Here is a 20,507-nt window from a genome sequence, read left to right as displayed (position 1 = left end):
TCCATTGGAAAGAGAGCTTGTAAATGTAGTTCCATGTTTATTGTTACCTTCTACCTATGGCAAGTGATTTCTATTTTCCATTTACAGTGATGACTCAAAATTTCTTGTTAAAATAAACATTTAGGTTTAAAATAAACATTTTAGATTACATAAACTGGTTGCTTACAATTTTTATTATTAATATAATACAGGGGGGAATGCAGGCGTGGCAAAAATCGTGCACCACAGTACAATCAGGTATGACAGTAGTTCACTAGTAAATTAAGCTGGAGGAACATTCGGCTCGATGATTTCTGAGGTCCTTGCTAACTCAGAAATTCTACAGTTGAATTTGATAGCGTATTACAACCGGTCCTCTAAAGCTCTATGTGTGAATATAAAATCAGAAGTGGGGGAAAGGCCATATGCATACATCTGCATAACACATCTGTGCATTATTCACAAATAAATGAGCAAAGCTGTATATTCCTCTCGAAAGAAAATGAAAAGTGGTGTTTTAGATAATCATTATTCATTTCGACTTCCCAGTTATGTGACACAGAATACAAGATTTACTGTCAATAGAGCATGAAATTAGATAAAATAAAATATGCTGACAGACTCATTTTTAACCTGGAATGTTCAATGTCAATCACTGAGATTTAGCTTCTGCTTTAGTAAGAAATATCCTGGAATGAATTCTTCCAATAATGCAAGGTCCTAACTTAGTAAACAGTTAGTCTCGGAAGTTTCATGTTAAATGAGCAAACAGATGGTTTTAGAAGCGTCTCCTTTGTGCTCAGTACTTGGCTTATTTACCCCCCTTTTGGGGGAATAGTTAGCTTCAATAGACTTTTCTTTCATTCGAATTTAATTAAATTCATCAACTGTTTTTTGGGTGCAGCCACTGTCTCACTTTCTCCCTGTTCAGTTTGGAAAAATCTCGACATGTTAGAAAGGAAAACCTTTTTGCAGCAACTGTTAGTAGCACAGCATGCGAGAAAGAGCCACACCTTAAGGCTGTACCTGTCCAGAATGCCGTGGGGAGGAATCTTAGAGGCAAGGATCCAGAGCTTTTGTGACATTTTCTAGGTCACAAGTTCATATATCAACTAAGGAGATTTTTAATTAAACCCCAGAATTTATATATTTGAAGTCCTGCCCTCTACATCAGAACTCTTTTTTAAGAAATTAAAATGCATCCATTTTTGGAGAAAGGATAATGGTACGAATCCTGAGATTGAAGAGAACCACCTAGGCTTTTCTGCAGCCCAGGATACTGTTCTGAATGAAAGAGACGAAGTGTCTTGGGTTGCATCTCCTGGGAACAGACCTTAAGAGGGGGAGTTTCGGGCAGATAATCTGTTAGGGAGTGCCCTCCAGAGATAGGTGTGCATCCATCTGTAGGGAGGTAGGAAAGGTAAGATTGTACAGAGAGAAGATGCCCCCAAATGTGTTTGCAACGGACGCTTCAGCACGTCCTGCGGGAAATGCCGCAGGTGGAAGGATCCGTCTCTTTGGTGCCAGGGGAGACAACGAGAGGCCTTTTGTGTCATTGTGTCAGCTGGTTGTTTGAATGTTCACTGAGGGAGGGTACAACCTTGGCAAGGTAATTGTCCACCCCATGGTAATTCCCAGTGTGCTGGCAACAGCCAGTATTGTCTACAGTCAGCATGCAATGGCCTAGAAATGGCCATGACACCAGCTGTATTCTTCCTTATCACCTGAGGGATACACTCTTGCTTTTTGCCTGCAGTCTGTTGGTGTCCTCGTCTCCTGTGCTATTAGGTTTTGACGACTCTGTATGTAGTGTCAGGAGAAGGGTTCCAGGAGCATGTTCACAATCCTGTACATTTGGCTTTTCGAGCAAAGAGCACTGGCAATCAAAGAACGATTGGATGGTAGCCCAAAACACAGAGACTTCTAGAGAGATGCAGAGATTTATATTTCTGGAGCTATTTGTTTACAATCCAGGGTGGTGAAGTAGAGACCATTTCGTCCTCTCTGCAGAGAACGTTTGGATTTGTTTATAAGGGATCTCTCTCTCTCCCTCTCTCTGTCTTTGTCTCTCTCTCTCTCTCCTTCTCCTTCTCCCTCCCTCTCTCCCTCTCACTCTTTCTGTTTCACTTCCTCTCTCTCCCTGGCGAAGAGGAGGGGCAAATGTGTCAACAGCCATTCCTATATGAACTCCAAGCTTCATAATTCCGAGGTTTCCCTCCTGTGCTGCAAGCCTCACTACATGATTCTCCAGCATTGTTTTGTTTTTAGATTCCACATAAAAGTAAAGTCATACAATATTTGTCTTTCTCGGGCTTATTTCACTCAACATAATACCATCTAGTTCCATCCATGTTATCACAAATGGCAAGATTTTGTTCTTTTTATGACCAAGTAATATTCCATTGTATATATTTACTACATATTCTTTGTTCGTCTCTTGCTGGACATGTATGTTGTTTTCATATCTTGGCTATTGTAAGTAGTGCTACGAAAACATAGGGGCGCATTGGTCTTTTCAAAGTAGTGTTTTCGGTTTGGGGGGATAAATTCTTAAAAGGGGAATTGCTGGATCGTATGGTTGGAAGTGGAGAGAAATGGTTGAGGCTCGATTGTTAGGAAGCTAGTACGATACAATCCGGACGAGGAGGAACGGAACAAAGCCCACGAATGTCAAAACGTGAGGTCTAATGTCTGGCACCCACTCTTTTTGCAACCTTGGACAAGTCATTTAACCTCACTGGGCTTCTGCATCCCAATCTACAGCGAATCTATGAGGTTCCTTCCAAATCTAAATTCTAACAATTCAGAACGACCTAAACTAAGATAATTTCATGAGCACAGAGAAGGCAAGATCAATGGAAATAGAAGCACATGGGAAGGGGATAGGAGGGCAATTAGCATTTGTTTTAGATATGTTGATTTCAAAATATTAATGAGACAGATCAGATGTTTCCAGGAGACCGGCTGAAAAAAAAGAGCCCCCAGCAGCAGGAAGAGGGGCCCTGGCCGGAGTTCAAGTTCAGAAGCTATTTTCAGAGGCAGGAGAGAGAGTAGAAAAAATTGTTCAGGACAGACTGGAAAGGAGGGCAGTGAATCCATCAGGGCTGTGATGGTGGCACTGAAAGGAAACCCAGGGAACCAGGCTCCGGGCAAGGTGTGACCAGAGAGGCAGAAAGTCCTGGAGGCCGGGGAGGAAAGGCTGTAAGGAGAAAAGCCTGTCAGATCAGGGGTTAAAGGCTTTAGAGAGCTACCTGACCTAAAAAAGCACCCAGAAAGGCAATACTGATACACATCAGACGTTTCAAAGGGAGAGGATGATACAGAAAGGGAAGCCGCAACACCCAGTGCTCATCCCAACAGGTGCCCTCCTCATCTGACAATACATTTCATATTTAAAAAAAATAATAAAAGCTTTAAAAAAAGAGGGGAAAGAAAGGTAAGCTACAAATGCAAAATGTGTTCAGAGGCATTTAGAGACAAACCGACTTGGTAAACTTCCAGAACCGGGTGGGTGTTTTTCTCCCAGCATGGTCCACTTGCCACTTGCATTAAAAGCACCTGCAGTGGTTGTTTAAAATGCAGGTTTCTTGCTCTCCTGGCAGAACCATTGGATCATAATCTCTGGGAGACGATGCTCTGGGTGTCTTCATTTTAGATGCTACCGTCCCTCCTTTATTCTTCTGTAGGTGGCCCGGGGGGGTTCGACATGCTTTTGAAATGATTGGAGGGAGTCAGTAGAAGGAGATGAGATAAAGAGATGGGACAACTGAAGGAGTAATCTCGAAAAGGCAAAATGGGACGGAGAGTGCCAGGAGTAAGGGTCAGCCTAAAAGAAAGACTGCGCTTGTCTGCAACGGTATCTTCCTCACTGTGGCAGAGACTCGCGCCCGCTGAGCAGTCAGCAAGGTCTTCGTGAAAAGCTCTGTCTTGTGCCTCCGCTCTTGGTAATGATGCCTTGCCATCTACAGTGCCGGCCTTGATGTAGCAGAGACGGAGGTGTCCGCAGAAGGCAGAGCCCCCGATGAGTTTCCCAACCTTCCCAGCAGCAGTGGGGAGAGCACGGACAGCTGGTCCCAGCTCACCAACGAGGAGGACAATCCACATGATACCAGTAGCTTTCTTCAGCTCAGCGAGCGATCCATGAGGTACCTGCTCTTGACTTGACTTCCCAGGGAAACAGGTCTCAACACAGATACTAGAAATGCTTCCTAAGTGGTTCTCTGCAAAGGGTCCCTAACAGGGCAAGAGAGAAGCTCCCCGCTAGATCAAGGTGCCTGCCTGTCATGTTTTGGGCCAAGAGGTTTCATAATATCCAGTTGTGCCTTTAATTACCTTGGCCAAGGTTAAGAGTCAGCTGTGTTTCTTTCTCTGCCAAGTCCCAGCTAGTGCAGTCAATGATAATGACTGAGAATTTTTAAATAAGGGCTGCTGTTACACCTGGTGTGTTTGATACTTTCTCTCTGGTTCATTTGTATTTCAGATGCAACCCAGACTGGGTTTACATGAGGCAAGTGTTTCCACATTGTGTTGTGTTGTTTGGCCTAATTGTTTCTCTCCCTTTCTCTCCCCTGACCTCTATATTGTTGTTCTGGGTAAGCAAGAGAGGAGTTAATGAAAGATCAGATTTGGAAAGACCCAAGCCCATCAAGAGACATAAACCGAACACTATCCCTCCGTGAGGTAGAAACGGAAAGAATCTCCACATTTCTGCCCTAAGTCTTATTTGATACTGGCCCAGTTCCACAGACTTTCCAGAAAGGCCAACGGGCAAATGGGACTCAGATGCATCTGGGTGTAATGGCTCCTTGGCAGTCTTATTTCTGGAAGTTCAGTCTGCTTAGACCCAGGAAATCTTAACATTGTCACACACTTTGTCTAAAATCCCCCCAAACTGGTGGGAAATATTACAATATAGAGATAGAGAGGAAAGAGAATTTCAACGTCTGGTATTAGCAGAAGTTTAGAGGGTTAATTACCTTGAGCGACGTGTTTGAGTCATCAGATTTCCATCAGTGAATATATCTGATGCCCCACACGAAACCCAAAGCCGGAATTTGAAACTGGAGGAGTCTAGTGTGTTAGTCACGGTCCTCCCGAGGGAAGACTGCCCCATTATATGACACACCAGCACTCACCCTTTGAAAACCTGACTTGGAAGAGATGTCACTGGGAAATAGTGGGAGTATGAGGAAACTCGGTGAGCTTGCTAAAATTGGATGCATTCCATTTTGCAAGTACAGACACAGCCTAAAAAAAATTGGCTCAAGTCAACTGTGTTTCAGCAAATAAATTCCAAGCTAGTAACTAGACCATATGTTGATTGTGTAACCCATGAAAATGATACATCAGCCCTCCTACTCCTCGATACATAAGGTATCAGGTATTGCTTCCCAACGATTTTACAACAAAGGAGCTGATTAAACTTTGGCATTGCCCAATTTCATATTTGTAAGTTCTGCAGTGCCATAGTTAAACAATGATCCAGGCGCATATTCTGTGGAACGCCCCTCAGAAAAATCCCGTGACAGGCAAAGGGAGAACGCGTGTCCCCTGGTTTCTGTCAGAAGTCAACAAGCAGGCAGATGAACATTCTGGTACCTTCCCCAGCCAGCATTCTCAGAAGTATCTTGGTCTCCATGGGAACACCGAGGAGTCTCTTGCTGCCAGATAAACATCCTCACTACACCTAGAATGAGGAAAATAAAAGTCATGGAGATTGTCACCCACTAGGTGTAGCCCATCAGGCATGACACCACTACAGAAATTCGAAAATGACGATGACGATGACGATGATGATGATTGGCTTGGGCCAAAAACATCTTTTGTGCCGTTTCCCCCTAATCTGTCCAGAAAAAAATCTTAATGTAGGGGTCCCCCAACAATATTCTCCCGGGGACCAAAGAAGGACCTCTTAGAAAAAAATGGCGGAACGTCAGTGTCGGCGGTGTGGCCAGGTGGTGGAGACAGGCATTAATATGTAAACTTTTGCTTTGTCAGCAATGGCAACAGTAGTGCCACTAGCAGTCTTGGCACTGTGGACCTGGACATTTATCAGGAAAGCATGCCATCTTCTCCCATGATTAAGTAAGTAGCCACCGAGATGCAGTGATTGTGAGACCGCTACCCTAACTCCATCTGGCAATCCATTTTGGTCATTGAGATCGTGCCTAACCACTGAATCATCATGTCCACGCTGCTGTGGTTCCATGTCACTGGAGCAAGAACTAGGGCCTAGAATAGTCCTACCCTACCACCACTGGTAGGACCACCACGGGTCCTACCCTGCCCTACCACTGTCTTCTGGATTTCAAATCTGTCCCCTCTGATAAAATCATTTCACAAAAAGCTTATCCGTACAATCAGAAAGAGATGTCATTTTACTTAATTGGACACAGAGAAGCAGAAATCCTTTTAGATAATACCATGCCAACCAACAGAGACTATTGTTCAATAGAATGTAACGTGAATGGCTTTTCCTTTACTCGTAGAAACCTGGGATAATCACTACTAAATGGGTCTAATACCAAGCGGTGCTACAATGGAGACAGGTCATTGCCCTGCAGTGACTCTGCTCCCCACGACCTTGGGACCCTTCTAAAAGGTCTAAAAGACCAAGGGAAAATAGCACTTAGAGAAGCACATGTGTAACGTAAATTACAGTGCCAAAAAGGAGGACAATGCGAGGTCAGGACTGCATCCAGAATTTGTGATTATTCTGGAAAAGTAAATGAATTGAAATCTATTTTTGACCATTATGACTTAGCTTACTATTTGGAGTTTTCTGAAATCTGAGAAAAATAAAAATGAACTACAAGACTAACAGTGCTCCCTGATCTCCTTTCTCAGTTGCTCTCTATAGCTAAATCATTTTTGCTTCACTATGTAATCAGGTGTCTGGCCTGTGGGAGTATGCTTCAGCGATTGACGGTCGCCGTGCACCCTTTGTTCCATAGAGCCATTAGTCACAAGTAGAGATGAACATACACGTTAGCTTGGGTTTGCTTTGTTTTTTTAAGGTAGGACCCAAATAAAAACAAACAAACAAAAAATTACTTTGGGGTAAATTTATTTTTTCTCTTTCAGGAAGCATTTGTTTAGCTACCCTTTTCCATCTTTCTTTCCCTAGGGTTTGAGCCTAGGACCCTGCAGATTATACGCACTCAGGGAAAACCAAAATAACCACCACCCATATCCGTGTCTGGCCGCTCCACAATAGCAGAAACTGTCTTACCATATGCCATTTCACTTAGATCACTTGCAGAGACGTAGAAGAGAATCTAGACCCTTGGGAAATTGGCCGTGCTTCTAGAAGTAATTCTGTAAGCATGGCAGAGCAACCAAACTCTCTCTCAACATCAGGAATACAGTGGGATTTACAGCCAGCAAATCTTAGCAGGAATAGAAAATATAAGGGAGAATACTCTCATAAAAACACACATTTTTAGGAGCTGCTATAGTCTAATTGCTAGACTGTACAAAAATATAAGACAACCACAGGCTTTCCAAGCTGGCCACCTCCTTTCAACTGTTGCTCTCATTTTGGAAGCACTTACTGAATCCTACCATTATATCAAGGCTTCCTAGCAAGCACTCACTGTATGAAAACACCTCAAACATTGACCATGACTTTAATGAAATACTTTGGTTTTATCTCTAGTTCTTTATCACCTCCAGCCTCCTTCATCCTTCTGCTAGAAAGAAAAAGAAAATTTTCAATTTTAATTGAGATATTTCATTGTACAACTCAATTTCTGCAGCCCATTGGTTGTTTTATCCCTTATTTCAGACTAAAATGCAGATTTGTTGCTACCATAGCTTAGGGAAAAAATCATCGTATCAGGATGGAAATATAGGGACCTTTAAATAACAAGTCAAATACAGAAGAAGGATACATCCCCAAATCAGATCTAGTGGCCTACAAGATATTTCCTTGACTGTTCAAACTGGTGAAGGTTTGTGGAAGGGAAGTTGAGGAGAATAGATGGATGCATTTCTTCCGGTCTCCCCCACCAATTATCCCCACTAAAACTACGCATTTAATATGGCCTCTTTTTTAGGGCCAGGGTATTGATTGCAGACCCCCAATAATCCTACATAAGAGCCACATTGATATTTCCCCAGTATTACTCCACTCTACGAAAACAATGGATCTAGAACGAATTTCAGAAGCTTGTAGATCGATACGACCCATTGCCTCATCATCCATTTGCAGCTTACCCTTTCTAAACATTACCAACCATATACTGTTGTTTTCTCCCAAAGTGAATTAGTAGAAGAAAAGGAGACTTTTAAAGGACAGTCAGAAAACGTAGAGGGTAAGCCACATTCCCATAATTTTGACACACAATTTGCCTGTGATCTCCCCATGGAAAGCATCGTAAGACTGAGGTTTTGTCTGTGTTCAGAAGGCGCCTCTGGAGTGCAGGTGGGAGCGGCCAGCCCCCAGGGGAGCCTGCTGGTGATCAACTTTGACCTGGAGCCAGAGTGCCCTGACGCTGAGCTTCGAGCCACTCTGCAGTGGATAGCAGCCTCTGAACTTGGGATCCCCACCATCTACTTTAAGAAATCTCAGGAAAACAGAATCGAAAAGGTACCATGTCGTGTGTTTGGATGTGAAAAAAGCTTTGTGGTTTTGTCACTGCTGGAAACTCAGTAACTTCCCAGTCAACTCACTTAAATTTTGAATGATTTGCTCTTGACTTTTCACCTTAAAATTGTGGCTAGAACTTTGAAAGCTTCCACCTGCATAAAATCACAATAACTGTTTCTTTGACCCTCAGTTTGTCTCGGCTCGTTGGTGGCAGTGAGAAAGTGAATTGAGGAGCTGGGAACTCTTCCAGACTGTGGCTTTTTGATTGTTCCTTGGTTTGCTTTGTTTTGATGGTTCCTTGCTCTGGAACCAACCTCCTCATAACACTCATTTAAATAAAGAGTAGAAGGGAAAGACCTGATATATATAAGAAACTAAAGTGAGGCCACATTGATATTTAAAATAGACTGTGGCATGATGTCAAGAAGAAGCATGTCTAAGTCCCTACTGAACGGGTTTGCATTAGACAGGCTTTCTCATGATCATTCTCCACCTACCAACAGTATAAAGTCAGGGAATAGATCCTTTGCCAACCTCAACATTAATAGCAACTGTCACTCTAACTCCCTATCTTTGAGACTGCCCACTAACTGCTGTAGAATCTCAATGATTAAGACTGACCCACAAATTCATCTGCCAATGTCTTCAAGCTCGATTTGCCCGCAATTTAAAAGTACGCCCCTTCTGCAAATGTTCACATTAATAATAATGTTGCTCTATTCGTTTTCTAGTGCTGTGGCATCAACTGCCACAAATTTACTAGCTTAGAACAATGATTCCCAGCCCTGTTGCCGCAAGTTTGGGTAAATTCTACTCGGCTCTGTGCTTAGGGACTTGCAAGGCAGAAAGCAAGATGGCAGCCTGATTGAGCGCTTGCCTGAACGCTGTGGGGAAAAACAAGCTTCCAAGGGTTTTCGGGTTGTTGTCCTAATTCAGGTCCTCATGGCCGTGGGACTGACACCCTGTTTCTTTGCAGGATCACCTCTAGAAGCTGCGGCATTCCTTGTCATGTGGACCCTTTCATGTTCTCAAACAGTCAGTCCCTTACTTCTGCCACCAGAGAAAACTCTCTGCTTTGAAAGGGCTTGTGCAAGTAGGTTAGGTTCACCTGATAGTCTCCCTTTTGATTAACTCAAAATCAACTAAAGAATCTCTTTCGCCATGTACAATAACATAATAAGGGCGTAATTATCTCATCCTACGTACTGAGGATTAGGGCAGAAATCTTGGGAGCCGTTTTACGATCCTGCTTATCACTGCCACAGTGCATTTTTGAATGTCTTATTGTCCCAAAGTACCTCCACGTATTCATTAAGCTTGTTTCTCAACAACTCTGGGAGAAGAGCCAAATGGCTATTACTGTCGCTTTTTAATGGACAAGTCAGGATTCAGAGAGGCTGGCCCATGAGAAAGGATGGTAAAGGTGGCTCAGCCTAGTCCTGGAAGCCTCTCAATCGTGTGTCTCTCTCAAGCTCAATGATCTTGGAGTTACAATCTGGATTTTCTCTTTAATGTGTAATTGCATTTTAATTCTCACTGTCAAAAACTAGCAGCTTGAAATGAAAGATCCTTGATCATCTTGCCCATGTACATGGAAATTAGAACAGCTTCCCCATTTCTGTATCACCAGCCAATGGGATTGGCCACTGGAAAAACTGCAGAGACCTAATTTATACTGGCCCCTCCCACATCAGCCTCTCTCTCCAGCCAGTAATTTATATTTTTCTTCATGTCCAGGACTTTCGACCATTCTGTGCCATCTGTATTTTGTCATACCTCTGTTGGCAAGGTGATGAGTAGTTCACTACTTAATAGGGTCTCCTTCCGTCTCACCTTTCAGCCTGCCCAGTGCAAAGAGTGGAGGAAAAGAACCCCCCTCATTGGACCCCTCCCTCTTTCTGTACACAATCCCAAAGACTCCCTGCCATGGGGAGGGGAACAAGAACTTCTCAGGCAAATGACGTCCTCGAATTCCTGGAAAAATGAAGGACTGGCTGGTTTCCAACTTCATCTCCAGAGCATTGCTAGGTCCATTTTCAGATGATCTCTTAAGAAAGTAGCTTTTTATCCAATCCACCATTTTGAAGAAATAACACAGGACTCTATGTGAATACGTGCCTCATAAATCCCCATTAGGTGAAAGGACAAGGGGCGTATCACTAACTTGATTAGTAACTTGATTATGTAAATCAGGCCCTGACTTGACATTTCTTTATCCTCACCAATTTTCAATTCTCAGAGGGGATGCCTGTCTTTGGTCATAGCTGTTTTTCTGAGAAAATAAACACTCCACGAGTGGTATCAAGAAAAACATTAAGTAATGTTTTACCCATGCAATTTAGCATCAGATCAAGGAGCTTATTTCTAAGGATTGTAATTTTAGGAACTAAATATTCTCATTTTTTTCAGAGTCAGTTAAGGTTCTCTGCAGAGTGGCTTCTCCATAAATGAGCACTGTTTGTTGTTTGAGACCAAACTGGTTAAATAAAGCAAACCCTTACACAAAATTTTTATATCCTTGCTTTTATCAGTGCTGCACTTGAACACTCAAGTGCTGATTCTGACTGTTTTTTTCACTGGTGAAGTAGCTATTTTCCAGTAGTGCGGAAGAGAGATTGTGGCCTCCCATGGGGCCGTGTCACACAAGGGTAGCACTGTTCCTCCTCAGCTTGGACAGGGTTAAAGAAACATCTCTGTTAAGTTCAGAAATGTCATTTTTCCCACCATCGCTAGAGTGTTAGATATCATTCACAGATCTACCCTTCAAGCCACCATTTGTGTGAATTCTGATTTTTTTTTAAAAAAATGAATTTAGTTAACAATTTTCCCACTTGTGTGTTTCCCACTCAGTGCCCCAGCCTGAAGCTAAAGGGCATAAACTAAAGGGGAGACGATATCATGAGTGAATACCGAAGCAGCTCATGTTTCCCACCATTGACCTTGGAATCAAGGGGCACTTAAAGTCAGCTTATAATGAATTTCAGCCTCGTTTCAACTCAAAAGGCAAATGCCAAACATTTTTGGTGGCCAGTGTAGTGTCACTCCTTTCTGAAAAGTGACACTTTCATTTCAAGCTTTCTCTTTCATGGCATTTTCTCTACTCATTAAAATGCTATGTTCACTCGAAAGTTGTGCACTCAGAACATTCATCAACTGTTCATTGAGCATGTACAACATACCAGGCACTGTTCTTGGCTCTGGAAATATAAGGAATAAAGGACACAAAATTCCCTACCCTCATGGAATTTCCATTCTAGGTCAGGAGCGACCCAGAGTAGGGTGAGTGTCATCCAGGGGAGACTCAGGTTATAAAGAGAAATCTATTAGCCACGGGCACAGAACTATCTGGGACACTTGCTTACAATTCATCTTCTTAGGTCTTTTCTTAGCCCTGATCGCTTTCAATGGGGCCCAGAAGTATACATTTTTAACAACTTCCCTCAAGTGAAGCCATTTTGATGAGTACCAAAGTTCAAGACCCCCTCCCATAAGAAATAGCCCGAAAGAGTGACAAAATTTGAGTTGGACTTTAACTATCTTAAATTCCAGGGCAAATTTGCTGAGAATCCTAATGCCTGAAGATCTAAAACACTTTGTAAATGTAATTCACAATGACTGACATCAGTTAAATGTAATCTACTTAATTGAAGATGTAAAAAAAAAATTATGACCGCAATTGTTTTTTTTTTTAACAAATGACATAAACTGGCCAATTATTTTTCCTTCTGGATCCAAAATATCATTGCTTTCTAGCTCCTTTTCTAAATCCAACGAGCTCCTGTGAGCTAGAGTGGCCTGATGCCTGGCCTCACTGTAAATCAGTGCCTTTCTCATCTTTATGCATTTGAGAATTACTTCTTTTTCTTGGAGGTGATAAAAAAAAAAAAAAAAACAGAGGAAAAAGGTATATGCATGCCTTCCTAAGAAAGTGAGGGTCATAAGAGAAGTGACCTTGCCTGTAGTTACTCATTCCATTCTACTTGCAAAATGGTAGAAGGGCAGTGAGAAAAAGCAAGGAAAAATAGGGAAGATTTGTATACTGTTTTAGTCAGCTCAGACTACCTGAACAAAATGCCATAGACTGAGTGGCTTAAACCAAAAATGTATTGCTCACAGTTCTGGAGGCTGGGAATTGCAACATCAAGGTACCAGCAGATTCCATTCCTGGTGACAGCCCTCTCCCTTCCTGTGTTCTCATGTGGTAGAGAACGAGCTCTGGTGTCTCTCTTCCCTTTCTTATAGGAGAATAAATGTTACCATAGGAGTCCTGTCCTCATGACCTCATCTAAACCTAATTGTCACCCAAAGGCCCTGCCTCCCAATACCATCACTTTTGGGTTTGGGACTTCAATATATGAATTTGGTGGAGAATGCCAACATTAATGCATAATAGATACTAAGTTTCTTCACTTATAAACATAAGAAATCGGCTTGAACTGAATACTTTCGTCATGGTTCTCTAACTTAGTGTGCACTAGAATTACCTGGGGAGATTTATAGACCCAGATGCTCTGGCCAATTAAATCAGAATCTCCTCTTGGGATGAAGCTCAGACATTGGAGTTTTCTAAAGGTCCCTGGTGGTTCTAGGCCACAGACAAGGCTGATAATCACGACTCTACAGGCCGTAATTGCAGGAGTGGTTATAGAAACGAACTCACTTGTACTTCATAAAATGGAATTCTGCCTTGGAGCAAGAGAAGGTAGTTGCTTTCAGAAATCTAAGTTGACTGTTTTTTTTTTTAATCTCACAGTTCGCAACAACTCCCACAGACTCTACCATATAATTTTGTAAACCATTGATCTAATTTAGCAAATGCACCTGAGAATATAAAAGCCCTCTACGTAATACCCCTCTTCAAGTGAGTCTGTCAATGACACCATCACAGGATATAAGCCATTTTAGTTTCCTAAGACAAAATATTTGCTCAAGGAAATGCCCACTCTGATATGTAGGAAGGGAACCTGATTGTTATGGACTGTGAAGTGGCAGGAAGTGAAAATGTTTGATTTTTGTTTTTCACTGCATTGGAATGAAAAACTCAGCTCCCGGACACCCTAAAGCTGATTCTAAAATTACCAAAGCAATAACATGGACAGGAACAATGAAAGATCTAGGGCCAACTGCTAACCTGAATGTGGACTTAGTGTTTATTTATTTTTGAGAGAGACAGAGTGCGAGCCGGGGAGGGGCAGAGAGAGAGGGAGACACAGAATCCGAAGCAGGCTCCAGGCTCCGAGCTGTCAGCACAGAGCCTGATGCAGGGCTCGAACTCACGGACTGTGGGATCATGACCTGAGCTGAAGTCAGACGCCCAACCGACTGAGCCACCCAGGCGCCCCCTGAACGTGGTTTTAAAAGGCTATAGCAACAAACTGGGAATGTCCTTTTCTGGCCTCTTCACAATCTTAGCTGCATTTTTATTTAGAAATTCCTTTTAGTGAAGGAAGAAAAGAGTGTAGACCTTTTTGTTCATCAGCCCCACAGATGTTTCAAGGTCTTGATGTCTGAGGTTAAGTCATCACAGCCTCAAGAATAGTCTATATTTAGTCGTGCCAGACCATTTTTAAAGCTGATTTATTGAGATATCAGATTGTATTTAGAAACCATGAAACAGATTCTAGCCTGTGACTATTCCACAAACTACTGGCAGAGTGGCTAGCTGGTGGGGCATCGGTCAGCATCATCCTGTGCTCATCACCACAGTGGCAGATCCTACTTCAGCAAGTCCTAAATAGATGGAAAGAATCTAGTAATTGGGCTTCCAGAAAGGTCTGGGGCCAACAGCCTCCTGGGAAGGGCTTGGCAAATATTGGCATCTGCTCCAGAGCTTTGTCTCTTAGAGCAATGACTCCGAGATAAAAGTTGGGAATGAAATGGTAGCCCAGTGAGCCAGAGTCTACAGGAAGCAAAAGAAGGAACTGAGGCTAATTTTATATTTCTGTGTATTTCATGTTGGCTGCATCTTTATAAGACATGTTAAGGGAGAGGCGACACCCTCAAGGGATGGGTCTAGCCTAAGGCCATTGGTGACCCCTTGATGGAAATCTTGAAAAGAAGTCACCAACCTATGAGCCTCTCTCAGTGAGATCTCAGAAACTTGATGTTCAAGCCTTCTCTACTAGTAACTCCTACTTTCTAGACTTCCAGTAAGAGCAGGGAAAGTAAGCGCTGGAAAAGTCTGATTAATCAAATCGTGCAAAGACGTCCTAGCCTTTCTCCCCTTTTCTCTGATGCCCCAATCTTTCCTTTTCCTTTTACAATGGAAAACCAATGTCTCTTGAAATGTGATGCTGGGGGAGAGGACTATTCAAGACAGAGTGGGGAGCCAATAAGTGACTGTACCCAAGAGGTCAGCACTTGATTTACTTGGCCTAAATGTATGCATCCAATGAAAGATTATTTGTAAGACAGATAGAAGGTCCTGGGAGCTATGCTATACAGTCCTGTCACAGAGAGTCCAGCTCAGACCTGGGGAAACTCTTGAAAGATCCAAAAGGTAGACTCTTGAAAGAAGAATCCCATTTATTTTCCCACAATCAATGGAAGGCAGCTGCTGTGAAGAAGAAAAATCCAGTTCACTTGAAAAAACTCTCTAACAATCGGAATTGTCTACAAAGAAAATAGACGGTCCTGGAAAATAGTCCCTTGTCACAAAAGATTTAAAAAAAGTAGCCCGGAGAGCTGTTGGCTTTGGAAAAAGGGTTGAATGAGATAACCTTGAGGCTCATCTGTGATACATGAGTCCTAATTCTGTGCTTTATTTTAGTTTCTAGATGTCGTGCGGCTGGTTCAGCAGAAGTCTTGGAAAGTGGGAGACATCTTTCACGCGGTTGTTCAGTACTGCAAAATGCATGAGGAGCAGAAGGCGGGGACCCCGAGTCTCTTTGACTGGCTCTTGGGACTGGGGTAGGGCAGCAATGCCCTTAGAATATTCCTTCCCTTTTTCCCAGCTTAGATTACAGTGGTTTGCTCGAAACGCTCTAAACGCTCTAAACCTCCTCAAAACATCCCATCACATTAGCAGAGCTATACAAAATCTGCTGTTCAAGTCTGCTGCAGATCGAATAAATCTGAGGAAAAGCAAAACATAGATCGGTACAAATCAAGGCAACCTGTGAGCGAGTCCAAAAACAGCTTGTATTAGAACCACTGGAAAAGCAGAAATTTTAATGGGCCCCAAACGAAAAGCTTTTAACTCGGCCCAAACTCCAGGAAAGCTGTACTTAAGTATTTTTAATGATATAAAATGACATGTAATGTCTCCAATTATGTGAATCAACTGGAAACAAAGTCACTAGTCAAAATAATTTTGTAAACTATGATGTAACTTTTATTTTACTTTTTTGAGCTGATGAAGGGGCTCTCAGCCCAGGTACACACTTAAGATATGGGTGAGAAATTTCCAGAATTTTGATATAAAAGATCTTCACTTGCAGACCATTATCAGTGCATATTAAGAGAAATGCAGGAGTCCTAGCGATGTCCTCTGCCCAGGTGATTTCATTGATTCATAGCAGCTCACTGGTAAGTATCTCCTATCCCCCCAAGAGTGTCTGCATTCTCAACTGACCAGAAAACTATTGGTGTTCAGTTGAGAGAGAGAAAGACTGAAAACTGTCTCGTTTCCGTCTCTATATTAGTTGGGTAACATGATCACAGAATTCTTACCATAAGGGAAAACTTTACTATCAAAAAAAAAAAAATCTTTTGAGATAAAATCTCCTTGTGTATTCAATTATATAAAATATAAGCATTCCTTTTATTTTTATTGTAAATTATGAAGAGATGATTACCTTAAATTAATATATGAGTTAGCTTAGAGGTTCATACAACATGAGAGGATTGTTGTCTTAAGTTGTATCTTGACACTTGAGCTCAGTGGTTTCATCATAAATGCATTGATACTGGTATGGCCGACCTGCTCCCAGGATTATATGGTGACAGGCGCAGGATTTGGCCTAACCCGTTAGGACCGTAGACTCTTCCTGACTCAAACACATTGGCGTTTAATTTGGAAAAAAGAAAACCTTATCCCATTGAAGTTTTTCAGTAACAGAGCTTTACTCTTTTGAAAAACCGACGTATCTAACTTCTCCTTAATAAATCCTCTTCCCCTTCAACTAACTGAGGCACGCCGGCTTTTATTTTCTTGACCAGAGAAGGTGTTTATCAAAGATTTCCTTAAATATCTTGCTTTTACTCTATTTTGAAAATCTGTGAAGTGATTTTAAATGTGAACAAGGCCCCAGGCCGTCAGCGCTGGACTTATATGTCATCCACAGCTTGAAATGTCAAGAAAGCCTCCTTGGGAGCCAAACCTCCCTCTTCACACATCACGGAATCCTCCCCAGAATTCATTAGGCACTTGTTACATCAATAGTCCCGATTTAAGATATGTGTTCAACTCGTCACATTAACAAAATGTCAGATTGTAAAATGTATCCATTATCTCAGACCGAAAGCTCTTGTGCTACTGAACGGAAAAGGATACATTTATTTTTTAAGCCATCCCAGAATATTGTGCGTAGACTTTTTTGTGCCGGAATGAATGTCTACTTATCCTACAAAGCACAAATACGGGATTGTTACCATGTGATAAAGTTATACATGTTGTACCTAATGTTGCACACGGATCAATAAATTTTTGTTGCCGAATGGTTGACCATTTTTTTTGGTCCAAAAATCGTTCGGCGCCTCCTAGAAAAAAAATGGCCCCAGTGTGATTGGATGAAGGTAGATTATCCTTTGGACAAGCTTTCCTGTTCCATTTTCAACTTTTGAATGAGAAAATGTCCTTTGACTAAATTTGTTAGCGTCAGCGATTATCACATAAATCAGCATTTCTCCACCTTTGCACTATTGACATTCGGGGCTGAATACTTCTTTGTTGCAGGGGGCTGTGCTACGTGGTATAGGATGCCTGGCCGATAGCCACTAGATACCAGTGGACACTTCTTCCCGTCATCATGACCAAAGATGTCTCCCAACGTTGCCCAATGTCCCCTGGGTGGTGACATCACCACTAGTTGGGATCCAGCGATATAAACAGTGTACTAAATGGGGCGGAGTCTGAGGCTCTAGGAGGTGTCAGGGTGGAGGAAGGGGAGCCTGTAACCTCTAGTCCAGGGAATCCCAGCAGGAACTCGAACACCAGGCACCCCCTCCCACTTTCCCAAGGTCCAGGGGCTGCGGCCTTTCCAGGAAGCCTGACAGCAGAAAGAAGCCCAGGACAAACAAGGCGTGGGGGTAAACTGACCTAGACTCCAGCAAACTAGAGGTAAACTTATCAGGCTTAGAGGTAAATGGATCGGTGCCCTTTGCATTCAGGAAACACATGATTAGGATTGGTGCAAATAAGGCCCGGAGACTTCCGAGCACTTTATATCATAATAAGAAGGCATAAGCGTGCTCGCATAAAGAATTGGCCAGTCAGCCAGAGGGTAATGTCGGATAAAAACCAACCCTGGGTGGTGGCCAAGGAGAGATTTTATCTGCAAGGATTACAGTAAGAAGGAGAGCGGGGTTGTTGCAACCCCAGGGGGACAGCAGTTATGGTAACAGTGAGAGTGTTCCAGCCGTGAGACCTGCCGGGTGTCTCAACGTGAAGCAAAAAGGGGTTGTCTTTTATAGCGAGAATAAGCGAGAAAGGGGCCAGGTGTGGAGGGTGGGATGGACGAGCCCACCCAGCAGACATGGTGTGATGGGACAGTAGGGGACAGCCCGTTGTGTCCTGAGCTCAGCCTGACCTCAGGAGGGGCTTCTTGGGGAGGGGTACAAGCAGTTCTCGTCGTCACTCATGAGACAAAGAATGGGCATTTGAAGGGCCCTTGTCTGAGGTACAGAAGGGAGCCTCCAGGAGTGGAAGGCTCAGAGCTTAGCTCCTGGGAACCAGCCACAGGCATGACCTGAAAACAGGCCTCTTTTAGGAATCTGCAAGGGTTTGAGCGACCCGGGCCTCCTGACACCCTTTCCTGGACAAGCAAGTACCACCCCCTGCTTCTAGCACAGTTGGTCGAATACCTGTATTTCCGTGAGGCCATCTGGAGCATGGGACCACCTCTGACTCATCCATGGGCTCCTCCCCAGTCCCTCCCACAAGGCCTTGTCCCCTGGGAAAGCTAATGGGCCGTGGATAACTTCCGTTTCCAACTAATGATGTTCAACCTCTAATTCTAGAAACACAGTTCTACCGTGATGTTCTTTGCTTACCAGAGAATGCCACCTGGTATATTAAGCATCTTGAGATTTTTTATGGAATTGCTTTTGGACTTAAGCCTTAAGCAAGTAAAACTTTCTATTAAAAAAAAAAAAAAAAACCTGCCTTTAATTTTAGCTGCGTAAGAACATTGGATCACAGACCTGAGAATGTTCTTGTGGTATTGGGATGAATTTAAGTGATTTCCAGGACATATCAGCACGACTTGGAAGCCAGTCGAGTATAGACAGGTTTGAATGCAGTGGACAGGGGAAAAAGTCTGAGCCTCCCTCGCATCAGCAAAATTGTACCCTAAAAAAGCCAACAAAATCAGGGCGCCTGGGTGGCTCAGTCGGTTAAGCGGCCGACTTCGGCTCAGGTCGCGATCTCGCGGTCCGTGAGTTCGAGCCCCGCATCGGGCTCCATGCTGACAGCTCAGAGCCTGGAGCCGGTTTCAGATTCTGTGTCTCCCTCTTTCTGACCCTCCCCTGTTCATGCTCTGTCTCTCCCTGAATCCTTTGACCATCTAAATTTTCCATTTCCTGACATAGTCCCCTTCATAATGCCCCCCCCCGCCGCCCTCCTGTTAAAGTCTCGTATCCAATTTCACGAGCTTCTTTTCAGTTATCGCATCTCCTTCCTATTCCCTGCTGTCCTTCAGAAATGGCCTTTCATTAAATTCTTATCAACAGTTATTTATTTGCCTTTGGAAGATTCTCACTGCTTTGACGAACTCTGTCCCGTTGAACTGCTTTACTGTCTGCTGTCCCTATTTCCAGCCCAGAATGCGACAGGGACTCCAGATTCTACCAGGACGCTCTAAGCACCACAGAGCACAGGTGTAAAGATTGTTTCCTGGCAGATTGTGGGGTCCCTGGGCTGAACACCTGGCCCAAGTCATTTTTTTTTTAATTTTTATTATTGAAGTGTAGTTGACATGCAAGGGTATATTCGTTTCAGAAGCACAACATAGTGATTCGACAATTCTATATATTACTCAGTGACCTCATCTGCCACTTATTTATTTATTTATTTATTTACCTGCCACTTATTACTATTATTATTGTAATAATACAATATTATTACAGTATTATTGACTATTCCTTATGCTGTAATTCTCATGCCCATGACTACCCTCCACCCCGCCAACCTCCTCTCTGGCAATCACCAGTTCATTCTCTGTATTTATGAGCCTGTCTCTGCTTGTTTGTTTGGTTTGGTTTGGTTACATCCCGCATAAAAGGGAAGTCAGATAGTGTTTGTCTTTTTCAGTTTGACTTATTTCACTTAGGATAAGACCCTCTTGCCCATGCGTGCTGTCACAAAGGGCAAGGTCTCATTCTTTTTAATGGCTGAGTAATAGCCCATCATATATATACCACAATTTCTTTATCCATTCATCTGTCAATGGACACGGGTTGCTCCCATATCTTGGCTATGATAAATAAGACTACCGCGATCAACATAGACTTGGGTGCGTCTTTTAGAATTCATGGTTTCATTGTGTGTGTGTGTAAATGCCCAATAGTGGAATTGCTGCATCACGTGGCCTTCCTCGTATTAGTTTTTTGAGGACTGTCCGTACTGTTTTGCACAGTGGCTGCACCAAATTGCATTCCCACCAACGGTGCATGAGGTTTCCCTTTTCACCACATCCTCGCCCACACTTGTTATCGCCTTTTTTTGTTTTAATACCAGTCTGGCCCAAATCTTCATAAACACAAAACACACCCCTCTTTC

The 20,507-nt window shown here is 43.0% G+C and overlaps 1 protein-coding gene across 3 annotated transcripts in view; it reads left to right on the top strand.

Annotated features, from left to right (window-relative positions):
- SPHKAP (SPHK1 interactor, AKAP domain containing) overlaps positions 1-17,227 on the top strand; it is a 160,829-nt gene extending 143,602 nt beyond the window's left edge. Inside the window, exons 8-12 of one of the 3 annotated variants that reach the window (XM_019838800.3) lie at positions 3,948-4,124; positions 5,977-6,063; positions 8,242-8,294; positions 8,385-8,569; positions 15,339-17,227. In XM_019838800.3, coding sequence (XP_019694359.3) covers positions 3,948-4,124; positions 5,977-6,063; positions 8,242-8,294; positions 8,385-8,569; positions 15,339-15,482 — 646 coding nt within the window. In that variant the 3' untranslated portion in view covers positions 15,483-17,227. Of the gene's footprint in view, positions 1-3,947; positions 4,125-4,459; positions 5,957-5,976; positions 6,064-8,241; positions 8,295-8,384; positions 8,570-15,338 lie in introns of those variants that run through there. The other 2 variants (XM_019838801.3, XM_023259769.2) reach the window with 2 other exon arrangements.
- The last annotated feature ends 3,280 nt before the right edge of the window (positions 17,228-20,507 follow it).

The sequence above is a fragment of the Felis catus genome, chromosome C1, assembly GCF_018350175.1.
Source record: "Felis catus isolate Fca126 chromosome C1, F.catus_Fca126_mat1.0, whole genome shotgun sequence".
Lineage (NCBI taxonomy): Eukaryota > Metazoa > Chordata > Mammalia > Carnivora > Felidae > Felis > Felis catus.
This window is presented reverse-complemented; position numbering and strand designations above follow the sequence as displayed.